The 24,213-nt window shown below is 35.0% G+C and overlaps 1 protein-coding gene across 1 annotated transcript in view; it reads left to right on the top strand.

Annotated features, from left to right (window-relative positions):
* The window catches only part of MPDZ (multiple PDZ domain crumbs cell polarity complex component), a gene marked incomplete at both ends in the record, with an annotated part of 141,580 nt that overhangs the window by 83,682 nt on the left and 33,685 nt on the right, over positions 1–24,213 (top strand). The window contains 5 exons of the mRNA XM_084237770.1: positions 3,656–3,697; positions 6,381–6,485; positions 10,163–10,255; positions 17,134–17,311; positions 20,063–20,173. Of these exons, the coding sequence (XP_084093896.1) occupies positions 3,656–3,697; positions 6,381–6,485; positions 10,163–10,255; positions 17,134–17,311; positions 20,063–20,173 (529 nt within the window). The remainder of the gene's footprint in view (positions 1–3,655; positions 3,698–6,380; positions 6,486–10,162; positions 10,256–17,133; positions 17,312–20,062; positions 20,174–24,213) is intronic.

The raw sequence follows: 24,213 nt of genomic DNA on the forward strand, positions 1-24,213 counted from the left end.
AGTACACTGCTGAGGGGAGCAGCGGGCGGCAGGAGAGGTCTGCGCGCCATGTGGGACCCTCCTCCGGTGGCCGGGGAGCAGCCGGGGATCGAACCGGCGCTGCAGAGGCTGCGGGCAGCTTCGCAACCCAGCGCTCAACCGCTGCGCCACCGGGGAGGCCCTCATTGAACAGTTTTATTTTTTTTTCCTAGTATGTTTCTTCTATTTGATATATAGGATTATTACATAATATAAATAGCATAAGAATTTGACTATTTATGAATAGTTCTTTAGTGTAGATATGGCCTCTTTAACATAATGATGCTGAAATACATGAAAACAATTTTTTTGGTGTTTTTTTTTTTTTTTAAAAAAGATTTATTTATTTGTGCATACAAGAGCTAGGTTACAGGCCAGAGATGTGGGGGGTGAGAGGATTCACCAGAGACAGAGTAGGGAACAGAACAGGCAGACTGAGTGAAATACACTGCTGTGGGGAACAGTGTGCGAGACAGGAGAGGTCTGCTGTGCCATGTGGGTTGCTCCCTGGCCGGCAAGGGATCAAACTCCTGCTGCAGAGGCTGCGGATTGCTTCACAGTGCGGTGCTTAACCCCTTGTGCCACCAGAGAGGCCCGAAAACAATGTTTTTGTTTCAATTTTGATTATCTGAAAAACCTTAGATGTAAGACATCTTTCATAGAATAGGAGGTTCTATTCTAGGGTCTTACCGAGTTTATAGTCCTCTCAGTGTAAGGATTCATACACTACCTAATTGCCCTGTATGAACATTAGAGCTTAGCCGGGTCTGTAAGGGCCGGGCATAGAGAAGACCCAAGAGAACAGTGCTTCTTGGACCCATAGTCTGCCCTTTGTTGACTTGCCTCGTGATCTGGGAGAATTTTGTAATCTCTTGTTGTGATCTGATCATAATATAAAATAATTTGATACTTTGTCAGGAAGTTTTTAAAATGCCTAGTAATTCCACACCGTGCTTAAAGCAAGTCATATTTGTTGCCAAACATTTCTTGAGCCAGCACAAAATCAGTTCATTACTTTACTGTCTGTCACACTTCATCAGTGTAATAGCTTGATATTTTCCTCTAGCATCAATTGTTGAATATTTCTGCTTAATATGTAAAAGTTAAAATTGTAAAATAAGAGCTCAGGAAAGATCATTCATTGTATGGAAGACATTATTTGTATTAATGTTATTTTACTAACTGCTTTCTGTATTCTTTTTTTTTTAATGCAATTGTCACTCCTTTTTTATTTTTTTAGATATATATATATATTTTTTAATTTATACAATAGCTGGGGTACAGGCCAGAGGCGCAGTAGGGTGAGAGGATTCACCAGAGACAGAGTAGGGAGCAGAACAGGCAGACCAACTGAAATACATTGCTGAGGGGAGGAGCAGGCACAACAGGAGAGGTCTGCTGCACCATGTGGGAATCTCCCTGGCCAGCTGGGACTCAAACCCGTGCTGCAGAGGCTGTGACAGCTTCACAGTGTGGCGCGCAACCCGCTGCGCCACCAGTGAGGCCCCTGTATTATTCTTTTGTACAGTATGTATTGATAGAGCTTAGGTTAATAAAAACTATATATACAATCTGTTTTTCATTTTGCCATTAATAAAAAGCAGAAAAATACAGTTTGGGTTAGATTCTGCCATCTTACAGAAAAATGGTATTTTAGATAGAATTTCACTAATTGGCTTTCATAATTTTGATGTTTATTTGACTTATAAAGGGAGCCTGTCATCAGGTCATGTGATACTTCCTTATTTATCTTATAAATAATATTAGTACAAGTGAGCATCATTGAAAATGTCAGTTTCTCTACTCTCAGAAAAAGGTTAAACTTTAAGTGCTTTTCTCACAATTTGCAGGTAAGTGTCCATTCCTTTTGCTTAAAAGATAGTTGATACAGATCCACATGGAGACTGTTGTAAGCACTTTAGCTTACATAATTTAGATGTTATAATACACAGATGCCCTTGTAATTATTCATTTGATTTCTTGTGTGATAATTTACATTATACTGTATGCATTGATACAGGTCCCCTGTTCACTTTTTGTCACTCTGAGTTCCATATTAGTGCTTTGGTTCTATCCTTACCCCTCAGTCCTAATATACTACAGAATTTGAAACGTGGCCAAAAAATAAGACTTTGTGACATCAGTTTGGTATAAGTCCAACATCTTGTCAGCTCTAGAAAAGTTGTCAGGTGTGTTTTCAAGCTTCAAAAGCCTTTTTTTTTCTCCTTTTGTTGTTTTTGCTATTTTGTTTTATTGTTCATTTGTTTTCCCATACTCTGATTAAGTATTATAATTTACCCATTCATGTGAATAGCTCCTTATTAAGATCTTGAAGGATATCTGGAGAGTTAGCTTTATAAATAATTCCTTTAGGATTCTAGGAGCCAAAACGAACTGTCATATTTTACATTAAATAAAGAAAATAAGGAAAATTCTACAACCTTCCCTGCTTTGGAAATCAGTTTCTTTCTCATATGCTCACATGTATGCTCACACACCACACACAATACGCACAAAACATTTGATTTCTTTACAAGTGCCTTTCTAAAGCTCTGATTCAGCTGGTTATAGTTTGACTCATGTAAAGGGTAAGAGAAATTAGAACCATATAATCCTTTTTCTGGGAAAAAAAAAAATGTGTTAAATGACAAAGCAAATAGCCATGTTGATTGACCAGAACTGAGTAACATGTTTTCTGCATTTTGCAGGAATATGTTTTTGACCATGTCCCATCTCTGTGAATTGCTTTCATGTAACAAGAGGTTTAGAATTACCTTGAAAGTTATGTGAGTAATCCTCCCTAAAGGAAAGTCTAGTCTTTCTATTACTCTGAATGTAACTGTAACATTGCCTTTGGCCATTTAAGCTTTGTAGTGATTGCCAGGATCTAGTCTTTATCCATAACTCCTCCTCCTTATTTCTTGTTATGAACCTAAATTAATCTGGGGGTAGTGGTAGGGAGTGTATTATAGGGCCTTAAAAAAAAAAAAAACTTTAAATAGTTCAGTTACATAACTTGGTTGATTTTAAGAAAAGCAATGCTAATTGAGACAGTGCACTGGATTTCTTTTTTACAATTTATGGTAGATATTTAGGAACATTGTATGTGCATTCATGCATGCCTGGGTAGATAATTTGAGTTTCAAGAGTTCAAGAACAGCCAGTTTAAGTTCCAGGTTTCATTATTTTTTGCGGAAGACCAGATGTGAAGCCTCACCAGAATGCATTCTGTTTCACTTCTCACTCCACCTTGCCAGGAGCTCTTATATTTCTGTAATAATAGCCAGGGTTTTGCGCTTAGCAGCAGCTGCTTGCAACATCTGCCAGATAATTACTGAGCTGAATCAGAATTCACCTGCCTTAACCTAAAGTGTGGGATGAATTCCTGATCAAGGAATAAAAGATTGATTGCAGTTACATTTTTCCATGCTTGTTAATAATCACTGCTATAGACACCAGTAAAGAGCAGATGCTTTTCTGGGGGAGGTGTAGATAGAAGGGAGGTGGAAAGGGGAAAAAAACAACCAGGAGCACCCACTTTTAACTACATATGTATGCATCTCACATTCAGCACAAGACACTGACATTTGTTAACACCATTGTAAAAAGATGCCGCGGCGTATGCTTCACATTCTAGATTTTCTACAGCACCTGCTGACGATCGAGCCCTCTTTTATGTGTGAGTATCGGTGATTCAAAAGCTCATTATGACTGTGTGTTATAACTTGTCTGTGAAAACCATTTCATGCTTTTGTAATGGCCCATTGCAAGGGTAGATCCAGATATAGGTTTCAGCGTATACATTTTGGCTTCCCCCCCTTCATTTATATAAGAACACAAATTCCAACAGAGATATGAGGTATTTTCACATTGCACTGCAGATTGTGAACTTATTTGAAAATCATATTTTTCCAACTACTAAGCTTTCAGGCTCCTTTGTAAAGGGAATAATCCTGTCTGAATGTGCAGACACAATCTCTGGATTAATATCCGTATCTCATTTCGGCATCACTGATGGAGATTTTTCTTCCTCTCCATTTGTAACCTAAGGTTAGTTAAGAATTTTTTATACAGCTCTCAAATCAGCTGTTTTCCTGTTTATGCAGTTTGTAATTCAGTTTTGTTGTTGTTTGGTGATTTGGTGTGGTTGTGTGACCAGGTTTGTTTTGGAATCACTCTGCATGTTCTGCTGCATTGTGGGATGTTTGTTCTGGTGGCTTTGCTCTCTATATTGAGCTAAATATTTATGTCTTCTTTCGCTCTGTTACTTAAAGGTATCAGAAAATTTTTCCAAAATGCCCTCTGCCCTTTTTCTCACCCTCCTTTCCTAAAAGGAAAAGCAACTTTGAACAAATGTAGACAGAAACTCATTTTCAGCAGTTTGTGATAGAAATATCTTTTCCTTCTCAAACCAATTAAAAAATTAAGTACTTTGAACTGATTATTGTGATCATTGCTATTGTGTTCTAGCTTTCCTCCATTATCTCTTCCTGACTTTTCTTCCCAAGATTTTATCTGATCTAAGACATATAGCATAGCAGTGGAGGGGGAGGAAGAGTGGTCAAAACAGGGAAGGAAAAACTACAAGGGACTATGGTGACAGTTCACAGGTGATAACATGGTGGGCGGTATCTGAGAATTAATTCACTCATTGTGCAAAAATGAATCGCAATGTAAGAAAATTAATTAATTAAAAAACTTAAAAAAATATTTTATCTGAGTTTCACCATACTAATTCTTCAGAAATAATACCAGTTTTCTAAAATAGGCTTTCCTGGTTTTAGGCTTTACACATTTATCATGAGTTTTCTTTTCATAAAATGCAATCTTTCCTGCCACAATGCGTTATTAAACATTTTTGTCTTTTAATTTTTCAAGGGATTAATGCAGATTTACTCTTCAGTATATTTTTGTAGCACCTGAAAGGTGTTTTTATTAATGAGTAAATTAAGTAGGACCAGAATTAGAATGCAGCTCTCTCACCCAACATAGTCTTATCCACTGAACTGTGCTTTCTGTTTCATTTTGTGATCCTCCGGATAGGTAAAAATGTCATAAAGACATTTCCCAAGAATTCATGGATTTCACTAGCGTGAGTTGGGAATCAGACTTTTAGAACTGACTTAAATTTGTGTGAATACTTCTCAGTTACAGTAGTCTTGTATAAAGTTACATCCTTTTTGAGATTGAGGAGAACATTCAGTGATAGTAATTTACCCTCTCATCATACTCCTGATGAGCAAAAGAACTGTATCATTTGACTCCAGACCCAAATCATCTCACAGTGAATGCTTTTTTATGGAATGATCAATATATCTGAAAGTATATATCCTAATCATTCAATAAATTATGCCATTGGCATAATTCTTATTTATTACAGCATGAAAATCCTTTTACCCTTGCCCTTCAGTGTTAAGATTTTATTACTGTGTCTAAAGTAAGTTATGGATAGCTAGTTTTATAGTCTTCAAGGTCTTTATATTGCACATTTTGGATACTACTTTTTGTTGCAAAGTCATGCTAAACCAAATGCAATCTTTCTCTTGCTTTACTACTCAATAATTTGAGGGCTTTGAAACAACCTATTTAAACAAGTGTATCACAACTATGTGGCCTTATAGGACAGCAGATTTGAATTTTCAAATGTCATTTTCTAAACACTACAGCTGTAGTCAATATCTAGCTCACTGCCTGCTACATTTATAGGCATTCAGCCAATACTTACTGATTTAGCAAGTATAAACAGTAACCTTTTCTCTGAAACCAATATGAACTTAAAAGAAGTTTCCTTAAATTTGTAAGAGTCTTTCCATAGAATTATCATGGTTTAACTTCAGATTTGACAGTTTATAACTTAATAGAGATAACATAATTATTGGTAATGTTTGTTAATATCCATAGTCAATTATTTGATTATGAAATATATAAAGTAACTTGTGATATTTAGTGTTTTCATAGAATACAACTAATTTGTTTCTGCTAGGAACTCAAAAATCCTTGAATGAAATGAATGTTATTACTGGTTATTTTTCTCAGGATTTATAGATCTTTCTAATTTTAAAAAATCACTAGTCTTCTTCAAGAATACTAATAGCGCTAACTTCCCTCCCCATATGGTTTATTGGTAAATAGTTTACCAGTAGCAGAATTTTAAAATGTAATTTCTGTTGTCACTTTTATCTATAGGGTACTTTATCCTTTTGAAATTCGGATTTTCTGCCTAGTAAGGTGATTAAATGAGTTGTGTGAAAAAAGTAAGAGCATAGACACAATACAACAGCATGTCTATATTCTGGAGATTTTTCTTAACTCTTAAGCAAATTTTGTTTCCCTTTACTTTCATGAACTGTGTTCTGTTCCAGAATTACTTATGTGCCCACAGAACATTTGGAAGACTTCAGAGTAAGCTTGGGACAACAATCTAGAGGAATAATGGCATTGGATATTTTTTCTTCATACACTGGCAGGTAAGTGAAATAGTAAATCTACTACAATGAATGAATGATAGTGTATATTACAAAGAAGAGTTTTGAATCCATAGAGAGGACTAGAACAGTTAAAAAAGACTGAATTGCTCATTCCCTTTTTAAAGATTTTTTAAAACATTTTCCTCTTTTCCCCTAATCACTTATTATCATATAGTGTGGGAAATTTAGAAAAATATATTAAAATTCAAGTCAAGAAATTAAAATAATATTTAATTGTATCACCCACTTTTAAACAGAGTTTGAGAATTTACCCCAGATATGAATATTCTTTCATTAATTTCCTGTACTTAGAATTTATGTGCTATTGTATCATACTTTCTCAAATGCCTTTTCAAATTTTGTTAATTTCTTTTTAACATACATACAGATTTAGAAACAGTTCTAAAGGTTATTTTTAACTCTTTTGGAGAAAGTTGAGTTGAATGTCTTGGTGTATGCATGTTAGGAAACCGAGTATGTGACTTTGGGTTTTTTAAATTTAATTTTTTTTTAATTTTTTGGTGAAAATGTCTCATTTTTTTTTATGTAGGTAACATTGGTTTACAACACTGTATATGATTCAGAATGATACATCTTTTAAAGGTTCTTGATATGCAATTTAGTAAGAATCTTAAACACAGGAAAAAGTTTTTCTCCCATAAGAGGGCAGAAACTAGGTTTTGATGATGCTGTCAAAAAGAAATAATGTCATACTGCTTTTCCAGACCATACCGTTTTGCACTCTCAGCTGTGGGTCCTTTTTTTTTTTTTTTTTTCAGTTGTATTAGCAACTGAGTGCCAAATTTTTCTCTAAATATGTTGCAGAGTAGAAATAGCTTTGCAGACGCTCTAAAATCTTCTGAGATGTGTTCCTCAGAGGATATCAGAACATTCCATAATACCCTCATGCCCAGTGATGCTTCAGGCATGGCATTGATCATATCAGTATCCTCTGCAAATTGTACTTGGCCGTGGTGTGCTGACAGTCTGAGAAAGCTGAAAAATATGCTGTGTGTTTAACAAAGGGAATAAAGTTTTCGTGGAGCCTCATGGATTTTATGGGTATAAGAATATTTACTTCACACTCTAAGCTCAGCCACATCTTGCTCTAGAAATTTAATCTCAGATTTAATCTCCCAAATTGATTATAGCCTCTGGTGCTTCCTGTCAAAATTGCAAAAGCATTTGATCTAAAGTCCCTCTGAAATTTCATTTCAAATAGCTTAATTAAGGAATTTTTCAAAGTAACATCATACTCCTTTTAAGTTTGTGGGGCTTAGAAATACTACAGATTTCTAGAAAGAAAGAGCCACTTTTGACACTATGCTTGTTTTGCCTCCCAACAGAGGAAAGGACAAGATCTGGTTTATCCAATACTGTGACTAGTTCCTGTACTGCAGAAAAAGTATATTTGTTATTAATAAGACAAATTACAAATTATTTCTTTTAATAAAATAAGGTACAAGCTCCATTTTATAGAGGAGAACTCTGCACCAGGGGGAGATTAGATAATTTGCCCAAGCTCCACAGCTAATAAGTAGCAGTCAGGAGTGGAATGTAATCAGACAGGCTCCATGTTCTTAACCATTGAATCCAAAGAAAGAATGGCTCAAGCCCAGTACAAAAATGTATGTCAACATAGCATAGAAACAGAGTTCAAGGTTTGTACAAAGATGGCCTTAATTCAGATCTTACTTTTACTTTGCTCTGTCACCTTGTACTAGATTTCAACCTGACAACTATATGCATTTGAAAAGATAGTTTATTACTATAATTGGCAGAAATTTTGTTGATACTCAACAGTTGAACATGGATGCAAAGCAGTCCAATTTATTCTTAGCTGAAGGAATGACAGAGGAAGAGAACTGGTTCATTCTGCTCTATGAATCAAACATAGCAGAGTCCCTTAAACTATAAGATGGATGAAGAATAATCAGCACATTTATAGGAGCATATTAAAAGTATTGAAGATTATAGACTACTTTAAAGAGAATGAAGTTCTTATATGAGGGGAGTTAGGATTTTAGTCTCCTCTGGGTTAGGTTTAGTTTTCACCTCTCAATTTTCCATCTTCTGATTAGGGCTTCATTCAGACTATCTACTTCTCAGTTATCTTCTTAACATTGTTTTTTAGATCCCACTTTGAGCTCTTTCCCAACAATCTTGTCCTAGTGTCAGATTTACACTCTTAGAACCTTTCCCTTTTCCAGAGCCTCATTCCTCAAATTGCATGTGAAGGGAATTGAAACAACCAACCAATAGACAGGTAGATTTCCTTTTAATAGCTGACAAACAAACATGTAACATTCAGGTCAAAAAAGCAATGAGACAGTCAAGGAGAGCCTGGATATTTGTTTGTCAGGAATGTTGTGCAATACAGTCAAACACAGGTTGATTATTGGGTTAGATGACTTTCTATCTCAGAGTCTAAAGATTATATAATTTGTCAGAGTTTAGTACTCCTATTAGTGGGAATTAATAAAATTTGATCATATTCTTTGTCATATTTGTCAATTTCTGTGAAAATCAAATTAAACATTTATTGAATCAGAAGTTTTATAGCCTTTGCTTTCAAAGACTATACTATATATGTCTCTAGAAATCCAATTTTTAGAAACAGCACAAGGACACACCATAATTATTTTAGCCATTTTCTTTTGCCCTTATGATGTTATTTACTGATGCATCAGTACCTTTGGAAAACCAAGATACTTTCTTGATTTTGCTGTTAATTTCTAATTCTATTTGGAGTTCATTACCAGATTGAGGCCACCTTTTTCATGTGTTTTGTATTTGGTAATGTGAATTCCTACAGAAATTCAAAGTGATCTTGAATACAGGTACATTTTAATATACTTCCTATAAAGAGTATTCTGTCTGGCCCTTTTGGATGGGTTGTAGCTGGACAATAGCATTTTTAAAAGTTGTAGGGAAAGTATTGATCTATCCTTAGGAAGAAAATATGTTAAATTCTTTTTTTTTTAAAGATTTATTTATTGATTGATTGATACATACATACATACAAGCACTGGGTACAGTCAGAAGCGCGGGAGGGTGAGAGAATTCACCAGAGCCAGAGCAGGGAGCAGAGCAGGCAGAAGGACCGAAGTACACTGCTGAGGGGAGCAGCGGGCGGCAGGAGAGGTCTGCGCGCCATGTGGGACCCTCCTGCGGTGGCCGGGGAGCAGCCGGGGAACGAACCGGCGCTGTAGAGGCTGCGGGCAGCTTCGCAACCCAGCGCTCAACTGCTGCGCCACGGGGGAGGCCCAAGGAAGAAAATATGTTAAATTCTTGCTAACTTCTTTCAGACCAGGGATGGATCAGAGCTGTGCTTGTTTATAATCTATGTGGTAGCTCTAGCTTCTTGCATGACAGGTATTTAAAAAATACTTGTTGAATGATTTTTCTTTAATTTTTTGTATTTTTTCTCCTTTCATTTCTTTTTTCATCAATAAAGAAACAGTATAGACAAGACTCTCAGTGTTCAGCTATTGATAGATTTCCAGAATAAGTTATGGTAGATTGAGTCTAATATATGGTTTTTATTATGCTTTAACAGGTCTTCTTTTCCCTTTAAGTAAAATATTTTACACGTACTGGCCAAACCAAATACACATAAGACAGTCTTGCATGGCTTAGCTAGGATTTTGGAGTCTTACTGTGTAACTCTTTAACAGAGACATTCCAGAACTACCAGAGCGAGAAGAAGGAGAAGGAGAAGAAAGTGAACTACAGAATGCAGCATACAGCAATTGGAATCAGCCCAGACGGTAAGGACTATTTCTGTCTTATGCCAACTCAGTGTTTAAAGATAAGGAGGTGTGTTGCAAGTACTTGATTACATCTTGCTACTATGGCATTGGAAAAATTGTTTCATATTCCTAAATATTTCTTCATATGTACAGTGGAGAAGATAATGTTTATTGCATAGGGTTTGGGAACATAATAGGGACAAATAAAATTAGGGAAAATTATGCATAGAATGTTGAAATGGATAATTTCTGTGGAGTTTGATCTGAGGTATACTATCAAGTATTAATTTGTATTTTCTCTAGCATTTTTAGATGCTTGGTATTTAAGCTTATATATTCAAAATGTGTATAGGCATGTTATTATAGACTATGCTTTTTCTAATTCCTAATTTTTCTAGCACTCATTTCATATATACTAGAAAAGATGATTTTCTTTCTTTTTTAAAGATTTATTTATTTATCTCTACCCTATCTACCTATTTATTTATTTGTTTGTTTGTTTGTTTATTTATACAAGCACTGGGTACAGTCAGAAGTGCGGGAGGGTGAGAGAATTCACCAGAGCCAGAGCAGGGAACAGAACAGGCAGAAGGACTGAAGTACACTGCTGAGGGGAGCAGTGGGCGGGGCAGGAGAGGTCTGCAGGCCATGTGGACCCCTTGCTGGTGGCCAGGGATTGAACCGGCGCTGCAGAAGCTGCGGGCAGCTTTGCAGCCCAGTGCTCAACCGCTGCACCACTGGGGAGGCCCAAGATGATTTTCTTTAATATGATCCAGTTTATCATTATATATCACTGAGGCATGTTTTTGTTTCATGCTGAGTAAAATTAAAGTTTAATAGGAATATATGGAGTCCTGATTTTGGACCAAATGCGAGGCCAATGACTTTGTGAATAGCAGGGATGGATAGGAATAAACCCTGCCTTCAAGGAAGATATCTTTACTTGGGTTAGGCAAGATGTAGTATACACACACACATACACAATGACTAAAGAAAAATACCAAGTATTTTGCATTAGGTATAAATGGTAAGTAATCTTTCACTAGGTCTAAAAGTGATTATCACATGGTGCCTTGCACTTAGTAAACATTTGATATGTGCACTGCAGTGAGTAAATACATTGCTTAAGTCAAAAACATGTCTTCTTCTATTCAGAAATACATTTCGATGATTTTCCATGCTCACCTATTAACTTGAGACTCCAGCCATCACATGAAACATTTTCTAGATTGAGTGATGTTCAGAGTATGAACAACAATTTATGCTGCCTTCACATAAATAGTATGCATTTCCAGTCAGCTAAAATTACTTTTTGATTTTCGAGTTCTTTAAAAGCCTGACATAAGAAATAAAGGTCTCTCTATATCAATACCTACGTTGAGAAAAAAATATAAGTGTAGATCTGTGGTAAAAAAAAATGTACTGTAAGATATCAAATTTCTTACTTATTTGAGAATGGAGATAGAAGTAAATTAGATCAAGTTATTTTGCATTTAGTGATCATAGTGATAAATTTGAATTTGTTGGAGGACAGTAATCACAGAGAAAAAAATAAGTTAACCAGTTTTAGTAGTGTTGTGAGAGGAAAAATTGCTTTTAGAAGGCAATATGCAAGGTGTTGGGAGTCACCAAGATACTTTCTAAGATAAATTTCTTAATCTCTGTGAGGTTCCATGTACTTTATCTTCAAAATAGGATTATTAATAGAAACTTTCCAGTTTGGGGAAGGAGTCAGTATGATAATGATGGAAGCTTAGTGAAGAATAATTAGGATGGAAGCTGAATGGGAAACTGCTAAAATCTTTCTCATAGTAAAACCAAGGTCCCCTCTCGCTAAACTCCAGCATCTCATCTGAACCCCATCAATAATGCATGTGATATCCTTAGCATAGTGTCTGATACAGAGTGAGAACACTCAGTGAGACATTGCCTGGTCTTTTTTCATCATCATCACCACTATTATCATTTATAACTAAGCAAATATCATTTATAACAAAGTTTTAAATGCTGCATTTGTTATGAAATTTCTTCATGTGAAAGAATCGGGTGTTTATAATTTTATTCTCAGTTTTAACCTTCACAGTAGCCTGAGAGGTGTCTTCAAAGGTGATATCTACTTTTCAGAGAGAATATATCTGGAGTTGCCAGAAATTTTAAGAAAGTGCCCTGTACTCTAATATAAAGTATAAGCATTAAGGTATTTTTTGGGGAAAAGCTCATAAAATTCTATGAAGAAGCTTACCAAAGAACCACAGATTTTAGTAAATGAGGAACAAGAGTTATAAACATCGTCTACAACATTTGCAATATGATGGGACTTTCATTCCTGCAGCAAAAAAACTACCGAATTTATAGTGATTGTAAATTTTAATATTGTAAACAAACGATATTTCTCTTATTTTGCTGGTGGCTTTGTTTATAGAATTAGTATCATACTATATACATCATTGGGCAGCCTCCTTACTTTGGAGATCTGTCAAGTTGTTTAATTAAGATAACATCTAGGAGCCTTCCTGGTGGCGCAGGCGATTGAACCCAGCGCTGTGAAGCTGTCCACAGCCTTTTCAGTGCCGGTTAGATCCCCGCTGGCTTCAGAGCAAACTACATGGCGAGCAGACCTCTCCTGTCTCATCCGCTGCTCCCCTCAGCAGTGTATTTCGTCAGTCTGCCTGTTCTGTTCCCTGCTCTGTCTCTGGTGAATCCTCTCACTCTCCCGCGCATCTGCCCTATACCCCGGTTCTTGTATAAATAAAATAAATCTTAAAAAAAAGATAACATCTAATTTATTCAATTTAGCTATTGTATTTCACTTCAATATATGAATATATCCTAATTAATTTCCAGATTGATATTTGCATATTTAACACTTATGTACAGAGATAATAATTATGTGCAGTGAATATATCTATTTCTTCATATTTATGTATGAAACTTATGTATACTTATGTATCTAGGAATGTATCCAAAAGTAAAATTTTGACTCATAGGTAAATGTTTTAATTAATTTATTAGAAGTTGTCAAATAATTTTTAAGATGGTCACACCAATTTTTACTTCTCTTCCAATATATTAGAATTACTTGTTCCACACATACCCTTGTTACCATGTCATGATTTTATTTTTAAAATGTTTTTGTGAAATTGATGGATAAATTGGAGGCTTTCTTAATAATCAATGTACAGATATAATAGAGTTGAGTTGGTGGTGTACATAGCTGCTCACTTGTCATCTGAATTGACTTTTATATATTGCTCACATTTTCTCAGTAATCATAACCCTAATTATAATAATATTAAGAAATCTATTGCTTGCTTATTAGGTGTCAAAGCATTGTTTTGCATTTTATGTGTGTTCACAATTTAATTTTCAGTGCAATTTTTTGGTGTAGACTCTTACTAACTCCATTTCACAGCTGTGAAAAATATGGGAGAGATGAAGCTAGGTTGTAATCATATATTTATTCAATAACTAAAGAATAGGCCTTGAATTTGGTTCAGAGCTCCTTCAGTCTGGAGTTCAGATCTCTGTTATTTTTAACCTTTATTTTTCTGAATTTCATTCTTTGAAACATATGTATAGGTCCCAAGAAAGGCTGCCATCTTATCACAAAACTAACCCTGAAATGAGCATGTTCTATAACATTTATCTTTTGTAGCCACCCCCCCCCAATGTAATATTTACCGTGTTCTGTTCAGTGACTAATGAGTTTTATTCCTCAACATTCTGGTCATTTTGCAAGCTTTGTCTTTGGTTATCTTCTCCGGTGTTTTAGGGAATTACAGAATTTCTTCCAGAGAATGTATTTGAAAACACTGCTATCTGTTCCAAGCCCTATGGAGCATATGGTGCTTTTATCCATGGGTTATCTAACTTCTTAGTGTATCTTACCTTCTTTTAAAATTGGAGCTGGCACCTCCCTGGTGGTGCAGGGGTTAAAGTCAGTTCTGGCAGCAACTGCAGCATGAGTTCGATTGCCAGTCTGGCCAGGGAAGTGACCCACATGACACAGCAGACCTGTCTCACCCACTGCTCTCTCAGCATTGTATTTCAGTGGATCCTCCTGTTCTTCTCCCTTCCCCCAACTCTGTCTATGGTGAATCCTCTCACCTCCCCGCCCCCTGTACCTCTGGCCTGCACTCCAGATCTTGTATGCCTAAATAAAAAAGTAATAAATCTTAAAAAAATAAAATAAAACTTAAAAAACAAAATGGAGCTAATAAGACTATCCAGCTCATAGGGATGGGGATGTCGTGAGAATTAAAGGAAAGTACTTGGAACTTACTCAGGGAAAAATGCTGACCATAAGATAAGTACTTAAGTGTTTGTGGTGACTGTTGATGCTACTTTTAATATTTAAGAAATCATAACCACTTTATAATTTAAACCAATTGCAAGGAACCCTCCAAGATATTTTCTTTTACTCTTTCATTTACTTTTCCCCACTTATCAGATAAAAGTTGAGGAATCCCACCTGTGTATTCTGGATTTTTAAATATTTACATTCAATAGCTAAATTTACTGGCATTACCATTTTACCTGAGGAAATGCTTTAACAAACAAACAAAAAAAAATTGCCTCATCTTTCACAGAATTACTAGAGTGAAGAAAATTATTTTGACTAGTTTAAACTACGCAAATTTATAAGATCTTAGTGAGATCCTTTCAAAGTTAATAGTCTCTAAGATTAAGATTTCCAATAAAGAAAAAAATTGCTGACCGAGGTAAGGCTGTTTCTCATCATCTGTCTTCATGTAATCAGCTCCCTTTCTCCTCACTCCATCTGTGTTACTCTTGATTCCCAGAATGACCTTACTCCCTCATTTCACAGCAGTTCTGACTCCAACCTTCCTCCCCTCTAGGAGCACCTCAGATTTCAATGTTGATGGCATGTGTGGACCGTACTTTCTTCCATTTAATTAACATTAAATGTCCCTTCCTATAGCATAGACCAGATTGAAGTTTCATTAAGAGATCTCTGCTTGCTGTCTCTGTCTTCTTTAAGTTCCCTTAGCTGCTCCTATATCTAAACCATCACCTGCTAATCACCTTCTTATATCCCATCCTTTTCATGAGACACAAATTTTATTTATAGCTCTTTTAACTATTTACAGTTATTATACATAAATATGTGTGTTTATTTCATGGGTCAAGGAAGTGCATATAAGGCAGAAGAAGTAACCAGTGCCAAGCCCAAGGTGGGAACAGCAAGAAGATGATGTGGTAGCTGGAATTAAAGTAGGAAAGCAGAGAGCTATGGAGATGAGTTTAGGGAGGTAATGGCAAGATTCAGTAATATAGGGTCTTGTCAACCCTGCTTATGCTGCCCTTCTGCCATGTCTGCCTTAACAAGCAAGAGTTATACAAAAGAAAGCTTCTGACAAATTGTGTACAGAAATGTTTATTTTCTTGATTTTTGGTTGCTGGTCTTATAAGCTATCACCTATTTTGGAATTGCTGAATTGTTGGTTACTTAATGTCCATAATATTAGAGCTCTTGGCAAACGTTATATTTACATTGATTTGTCTGTACCCTAGGCTGAAGTATAAGTCCAGTATTTACTTGAAATCAATCAGGTTCAGAAGTACTTTTCTATGTGTTAGCCTATATAAAAACATGTAATTCATAAGGTATTTTAAATGATTTTGTTTAATACTGGTAAAACTAATAAATTGAGCAAAATGTATTAGCAGAAATGAACATATATAGCAACATATCCCATTAAAATAAAAAAAATGTTATTTAATCATTTGAATCATTATGTGTGCTAATCACTAGCCTTAGGATGTTTACATTGCTAACATCACTATCTCCCAACTCCAGAACATTTTTCATCTTGCAGAACTAAAACTGGACCTATTAAATAGTAACTCCTCATACCCTCCTCCTCATATTTTCTAGCAACTACTGTTCTACTTTCTTATTCTATGAAAGTGACTGCTCTACGTACATAATCTAAGTGGAATGATATATAGTGTGTGTCCTTTTTTAGTGTCCTTCATTTAGCAGACTGACTTCACTTAATATAAGTTTCTCAAAGTTAGTATTTGTTGTAGCGTGTGCCAGAATTTCCTTTCTTTTTAAGGTCAAATAATATTTCTTTGTATGTATATACCATTTTGTTCATGCATTCATCTGTTCGTGGACTTGGGTTTCTTCTGCCTTTCGACTGTTTTGAATATTTCCATAAATACCACTGTGTACATCTCCTTTCAAAATCTTGCTTTAAATTCTTTGGGATATATACTCAAGAATGAAATTGCAGGTCATATGGTAATTATACTTTCAATTATTTGAGAAACCTCCATTCTGTTTTCCATAGTAGTTGGCATTTTACACAACTACTAGTAGTGTACAAGGGTCCCAGTTTCTCTGCAGTTTCTCCATTTTTCTCCTCACCAACCCTTATTTCCTGTTTTGAGATATTTTTTTTTTTATAGTAAGCATCCTAATGAGTAAAAGGTGCCATCTCATTGTGATTTTGATTTGATTTGCATCTCTAATGGTGAGGTTAAGCGCCTTTTCATGTGCTTATGAAGATTTATTTGTGTATCTTCATTAAGGCAGTATTCATTCAACTCCTTTGCCCATTTTTCAGTTGAGTTGTTTATTTTTTGTTGCTGAGTTGTAGGGGTTCTCTACATATTCTAGATATTAGTCCCTTAACTAACACATGATTTTCAATTTTTTTTTCCCATTTTGTAAGATGCTGTTCTACTCTATGGATTGTACCTTTTCATGAGCAAAAGTTTTTAATTTTGTTAAAGTTCACAGTTCATCTATTTCTGGTTTTTGTGTCTTTGGTGTCATAGTCCAGAAATCACTGCCAAATCCAGTATCATAAAACTTTTCTCCATATTTTCTTAAAAGTACTTAATTTTCTTTAAATGTTTTATAGGGTTGAACTTTGGCGAGAACCAAGCAAGTCTTTGGGCATCAGCATTGTTGGTGGACGAGGGATGGGGAGTCGTCTAAGCAATGGTGAAGTGATGAGGGGCATTTTCATCAAACATGTTCTTGAAGATAGTCCAGCTGGCAAAAATGGAACCTTGAAACCTGGAGATAGAATAGTAGAGGTACCCTCCAGTGAACTTTCTGTGCTAAAATTCTTTACTTGTTTCATTCTCTTTACCAAGGGAATCACTATCTTTATATTGGTTGCCCAACCCAATGTAATAGTATAAGAGCATTTGTGGTTAAAGCATTTCTTTTTTATTTATTCCATTTCATTCATAAATTTTCCCTTCAGTATTTGGTGATAGATTATATATTTTGAATTAGAGACTGATCTGTTTGAAAGTAAGTTTTTTTTGGGGGGAGAGAACATAGAATTATTTTAAAGTATATACAACTGCACTGCATGTGTACAATGTGGCTGAGTTCTCTAATTAGATGTAATTTCAAGAAATTCTTATTTTAGGTAAACTATATTGGGGAGAATTTTTCCAAATGAAATTTTTGGTAAAATCTTTTATGCTAAGACCCTGATTAACTATCATATAAATACTTTCCCCATCATCAAAATTCAGATTTTCCTTCTTCTCAGTGCTGTGCCCATTCATTACTGAGGACTGTGTGTATGCATGCATGTGTGTATGTGTGTGCACATGCATGTGTCCATGTACATATGTGTTTATATATTCACATGTTATTTGTTATGTACAAGAGAAAAGTGTTTGAGTAAATTTTCACTGTCCCTAAATTCAAAGAAAAGTTTAATTATTTTAAATAGACTTTTATGTCTTGAGTCACTCTCTCATTTTTTCAACAAGTATTCCTGGAGCAGCTGTTGCTTTCCTGGTGCTATAACAGGCTCTGAGCTTCCCACAGTGAGTAAGGCACCATGCCTGCCTGTCAAGTGGGACAGACTTGACAAGTAATGAGGTCACTTCAGAGCAGTGTGATAAATTGTTTGATCAGGACAAGAAGAGTTTTAGTTAAGAGGGTAGAAGAAGGGGTATACGACCCCTTTTTGAGTTGTCAGGATTTAATTGATTGAGTAGACTGAGACAACTTGCAAATGAAAACCGATTGCTTTATTGCTATAATGTCCAATATATTTTATTTTATATAAATAATTGTTTTTCATTTTCTAAATCTATGACATACACATTAAAATGCCTTAACTTTGTATAAGAATATTATAGTACTTCATAACTTTAAAATGAGTACTATGGATATTTATTTATTCTTATATTGGTTTTATAGTCCCTGGGAACTAAAGAAGGGAAAAGATTGAGATTTGAGAGAGAGCAAAGGCCACATCTGTTATTTTTCCTTGTGATTATTTATAAGGAAGAATGATGAGATTTCTCTCTTTATAAGGAAGAATGAGATTACTCTCTTTTTTCTGTATCCTTACCTTTCATTAGATGATAACTTAGACTCGTTGTAAAATACTCTATAATACAATCTAAAATATCCAACTTCAGATTATCAAAAGGCAATTTATTTTATGGTTACTTCACTATTAAATGTCTTTGACCTAGTAGAAAAATAAGAAATATGTATAATTACTTCTATAGATGATTGATCATTGTTTGCACAAGAGTTTAAATGTTTTAAGATAGCTAAAGCATTCCTTTCAGATTAAAAAGACTGGGAGTTTTGTGTGTTGAAAAATACTGCATGCCATTTAGTAGTGGTTTGTTGAGTGTCATGTGCAGGGACTTTTTTTTACTATATTATTTTTCGAGATGGTGTTAGTTTACTACACTTTTTAGTAAATAAGAAAGCCTTAGGCCTCTATTATACTGGAAATTATAAAACATATCCCTGTTAAGAGTTTCTAAAAATGTACATAGACTAGATGAATAGAGACCTACAAACGAATCCATTCCAATTCTTTGGACTTGAGTAAAGTTGTTTAATTTTCCTATTAATGCCCAACTAAAGACATGGAAATTAACTCTTACTCTATAAAAAGTTAGGAGGCATTTTTAATATGCCCTGAAAGAGATTTTCTATCATCCAAATATCAGCCTGAGGGATGTTTCAGTTATGTATATCATTCCTTTAAAGGTGCAGAGATCTAATAATTTTATTTTCCAGAATTGTGACCTCTGATTTTGCAGTTTTGTTATATGTACAGTATTGTGGTGATTGGACATAATAACAATATCTTCTGGTTTTCTGGCAGGATTAACATTTGGACTTTCAACCTATTTTCCTTCCTATTCATAACCAACCTGGCAATCCATGGTCAATATAAAGTTGTAAATGACTTTTATTTTCCAGCTGCTCTATGAGAATTGCTAACAAACAAGTACAGTTTCTTGGCTTCCAGATCCTGTCATCTCTACTGTTAAGATTCTTTTACAAAACTAACCTTACCATAAATAACCTGACTTTTGTGAAGATCAGGATTTTGTTTTTAACTTTCAACTTCCCAATTGGAGAGCAATATACAAAGCATCACCTACCTACTTCTCAAACCATTCTATAATAAATTGGAAGAAAAAATTTTAGTGACTTTCATCACAATAAAATCCTATTAGGCAATTCCTTTATATAATTTATTTAATGACATGCTGATTTATTAATTTAAAGGAAAAATTGAGTAGAATATGGAGAGCTGAAGAAGCACCTCATCCCCATTGATCGTTATTTCATTTTGTTACTGGAGACAAAAATCTGTGTCCAAAGAAATGGATTGCACATCTGCTGAGCAGATAAAATTTCTAGAGTCTCATAAGTCGACTCAATTATTTTTCCTTCTGAAGTAGATTTTCCAGGAACCTCACCTAGGGTCCTCAAAACTGCAGAACCACAATTATTCTGTTGTTCTATAGCTTCTTGAAATGTTAAGCTAAGGCCTTCCATTGCAGGTGGATGGAATGGACCTCAGAGATGCAAGCCATGAACAAGCTGTGGAAGCCATTCGGAAAGCAGGCAACCCTGTAGTCTTTATGGTACAGAGCATTATAAACAGACCAAGGGTAAGCGAACACAAAGGGCAAGGTAGGCATATCCAGTGTTCAACTTGGAATCTAATGTATCAGTGGCCAAGTTGTCTGTATGAAAAAAGATACTGAGTCTTTAAATCACAGAAGACTGCTAAAAATTGGTTTTGCTTATTTTTAAAAACTCAGTTATCCTGAAAATCACTATCATGTTCAAATACTCTTGAAATGAGTTGAAAATACACAGAAGTAGAATTCTTTGATAGCCAAATATGGATAATTATTAGTGTTCAATATAATCACAGACTATGTAATTCATTAAGAGGAATTAAGTTATTAATCCCTCATTTCTCCAGGAGCACCTTTCAAGGAAAATAAATTATTTACATTTCCTTTGTAAATGTAGTCTTTAGAACAAATTCCAAGGTTATACAATCTTGTGATCACCTGTGAATAATCTTTGGTGTATTTGTCTATCCCACTGTACATTAAATTTTCACATGGCAGATTTTGTTTAAACTGTTCATATACTAGTGATTTCATGATTGCTGTTTCCCAGCCACCCTCTATAGCTCTCCATCTTATACAGCCCTTACTGGACAGAAACCTGCTAACCTTTTTTATCATCAGTCATGACAAGTAAATAGCTTTAAATATATTTTAGGAGGTATAAGCACATTTAATGCATGTTGTTGATATAAAATATACTAAGTGAGTTTTGTGTATTCGAAATCCTTAATGATACTAGTGATGAAAAATTTAAGCCAAGTTAAAAATTATTTTTTTCTATTTTTTTTGTCTCAGTGGGAAACATTTTCATATGTAGCAGTTCTTAAGTGTATTTGGGCCACATGCCTTGGAAAGGTCTTCAGAAACATACATATTCAGCGAAATTTATATACCATTTCAGGTGTTTCTTAAATCTCCTGTAACTTATAGTGATTTCTACTTCTGGATTTAAGAAACTTGTTATATTGATTCCCTTTGCAGTATTTGTTTAGTAGCTTTCAGGGTTGGTTATCCTTAAAAAGAAAATGTCAGCATATTTGAGGGAAGTTAAAATAGAACAAAAAATAATTTTATGCATACAGTACATATTTTAGCATTTAAATGGAGAATTTAATATGTTGATGCTCAAATAATGGGAGAAAGTAGCAAATAGTTCTGTAAAAGAGACAAGTGGAGTACAGAGAAACCAGATTTACCCATTGGTCCTTTCTTTTATTGTCAAGACAGGTGTAGCTCTGGTTTGATCCACTATAAGAAATGAAGTTAGAAGTTCTTAGTGTAAACAGTTATCATCACATCTGCAGTTTTTAATCGTTCAGTTGTTTATTGTTAGGTAATAATTACTTATGCAGATGAGAAAATCTGCAAATAGGATGGCTACATCATAGTGCATTCATTTCAAGTGCTATTCACTTTGTTTAAATAACTACAAATCTTCTACTTTTGTTTGCATTTATTGTTTTAAACATAGACACAGCTTGATAGTGTTGATAAGTGGCTATTTAAATGAAAACGTGTGTGTGTGTGTGAGTGGAATACTTTTTGTTTTATTTTATATCATTAAGGACAATATTGTAAACTGCTGAAAAGGGTCCTCACTATTACATTTAAAAACTTAAACTATAAACATTCCTTACAATGCCAGTCATGGTTTCTGATGAGTCAGAAGACATTTTCTCATACACCTAGAAAATATTCCTATTTTACTATGTGAGGCATAATGATGCCTGATTTTAGTGCAATTATCCCTGTGCAAGTCTTGCTTACAATGCTATGACTAGTCACGTTATATCTGACAGGATTTAAGAAAGCCACTTTGCATATATATTATTTTTTTAAAGATTTATTTATTTTTATACAAGAATTGGGATACAGGCCAGAGATGCTCGAGAGGGTGAGAGAATTCACCAGAGACAGAGTGGGGAATAGAACAGGCAGACGGACCAAAGAATACTGCTGAGGGGAGTAGCAGGCAAGACAGGAGAGGTCTGTCTCGCCATGTGGGTTTCTCCCTGGCTGGCAAGGAATCGGACTCATGCTGCAGTGGCTGCGCATTGCTTCATAGGTTGCGTCTTGACCCCTGTGCCACCAGGGAGGCCCTGCATATATATTATTTTAAGAAAAAGGAATTTGAGAAATGGCAGGTCCTGGAGGGACTCTGATTTATCCCTTCTACTCTGAAGCAGCTCCTATACCTGCAGGAAAGAAATGTCCTGGTCTCCAAAGATGGAGGGACATCGAGAGGAATCTAAATGAACAGACCTTGCTAGATTTCCTCTAGTTCAATATCTTTAGCTTAGAGGAGTAGAGAAAATTTCCCCAAGCCCCACTTGTTCTACTTGGACTGGTCTAGCAATCAAATTAACATCAGATAGGTTAGAGGGAGAAAATAATTAATGTGTGTGTAGAATGTACAAGGATGTAGATTTTAAAGCAAATAGGGTAAAATGAGGGTATGTCTCCTGAGCTAAGGAATGGAAAAGGAATATGGGACTTCAAAGAGAAAAGAGGGACACTCACATTATAAGGAGGGGGTAACTCAAGTATTCTGTAATTAGATGTTTGCCCTGTTACATGGTTTTCTTAGAAAGTTTAATTCTGATAAAAGTTCTAAATCTAGGTATTACCTAGATTTAATGGAGTGGTGAAAGTTTTCTTGAACCCTCAGTTGACCTCAGCTCAAAATCCACATACCACAGGGACATGTTCTGGGAAAGCTTGCTTTGAGCGTCTTAAGAAAGTCCTATCCTTCAAGCGCCTTTTTGTCCAGTATTCTCCATAGCTGTCCACTTTATCAAATCTATTAAAAAAACACTCTGGTTTATATAATTTATTTCACATCTCCATCTCCTTATAAAGGCTCCCATATCATATGAAACAAATAAGTATATGTGTTTTGCTTTTTTTTTTTTTAACCTGTTTTTTGTTACAGAATACAGAAATATGGCCAGTAACCTTAGATGGATAGAGAAATACATTTTCCTTCCTCTATGTGATACATTTTGTTTTGGGAAACTGCAATTAATTTTGCATTAAAAATGATGTAGATTTTGTTTTCAGTTATTTACATAACTATGGAAATAATCATGTCCACAGTAACCTAAGTGAAAAAAAATCACAAATAGTTTCTTAAGAGTCATTTTTTTATCTGTGAATCTAACGATGATTCTAGAAAATCACTTGTATGTAGTCTAAAAAGTCGTTTAGTCCTTTTGGCTCTCAGTCTGTTCAAAAAATCAGAACTACCAGAACTAGCCCTGATAATTACACCAGCATGATGCTTTACAGAATTTATTCTGACCATGTAGTCAATTAAAGGGTGGGCCCAATTAATATGGGCCAGAGAATGTTTTTGTCTTCTCTGTACTTCTCAGTTAATAACATTTCTATTTTTATCAGCTCTTAGGACTATAAACAGAAGTTTTCCCTCTGATTTTAAAAATAAGAAACAGACTGTTTCTATAAATCTTTCCCTAATAATATATGGTCATCTACCATTTCATTTGCTATGCTCATGCTGTACCCTTTGATACCCTCCTATTAGGACCAAATTCTGATCCTTTAAGAACTACATATTAAAAAGGCAAAGGGAAATGAAAAACTATTGTTCCATAAGTATTTCATTTATGGTATTGTTTCATGTTGTTACATATAATGGAAGCAGAAAACCTAAGCATTCCATGTATATGAATTAGAAATAATCGCTACCTTCCTTAGCGTTGAGTTATTTTGCCCAGGATATGTATTTAATCTCTGCTGAGTCATTTATTCCTTAATAAATGGTCATATTTTTATGTATTTTTGATCTTCTCTTTTGTAAAGCAGGAGTTGACATTTTAAGTTGAAGCAAGAAGAAAATTGAGATGAGCAGAAATGTCATAGTGCCCATTTCTTTTTCCTATCTTCCCTCTGTAGGAAAAACATTGCAAGAAGAGCAGATTGAAAGGGTAATGTGGCATAAGCTTTAGTACAGACATACTGAGTGAGGAGAGAGGCTTTCCAGAGTGTTCTCTCATACAGGGTGGTGTCACATGACAACCTCTCCCTACTCTTGATGCTTGCCAGTA

This window comes from Talpa europaea (assembly GCF_964194135.1).
Source record: "Talpa europaea genome assembly, chromosome: 7".
In the NCBI taxonomy this organism is placed as follows: Eukaryota; Metazoa; Chordata; class Mammalia; order Eulipotyphla; family Talpidae; genus Talpa; species Talpa europaea.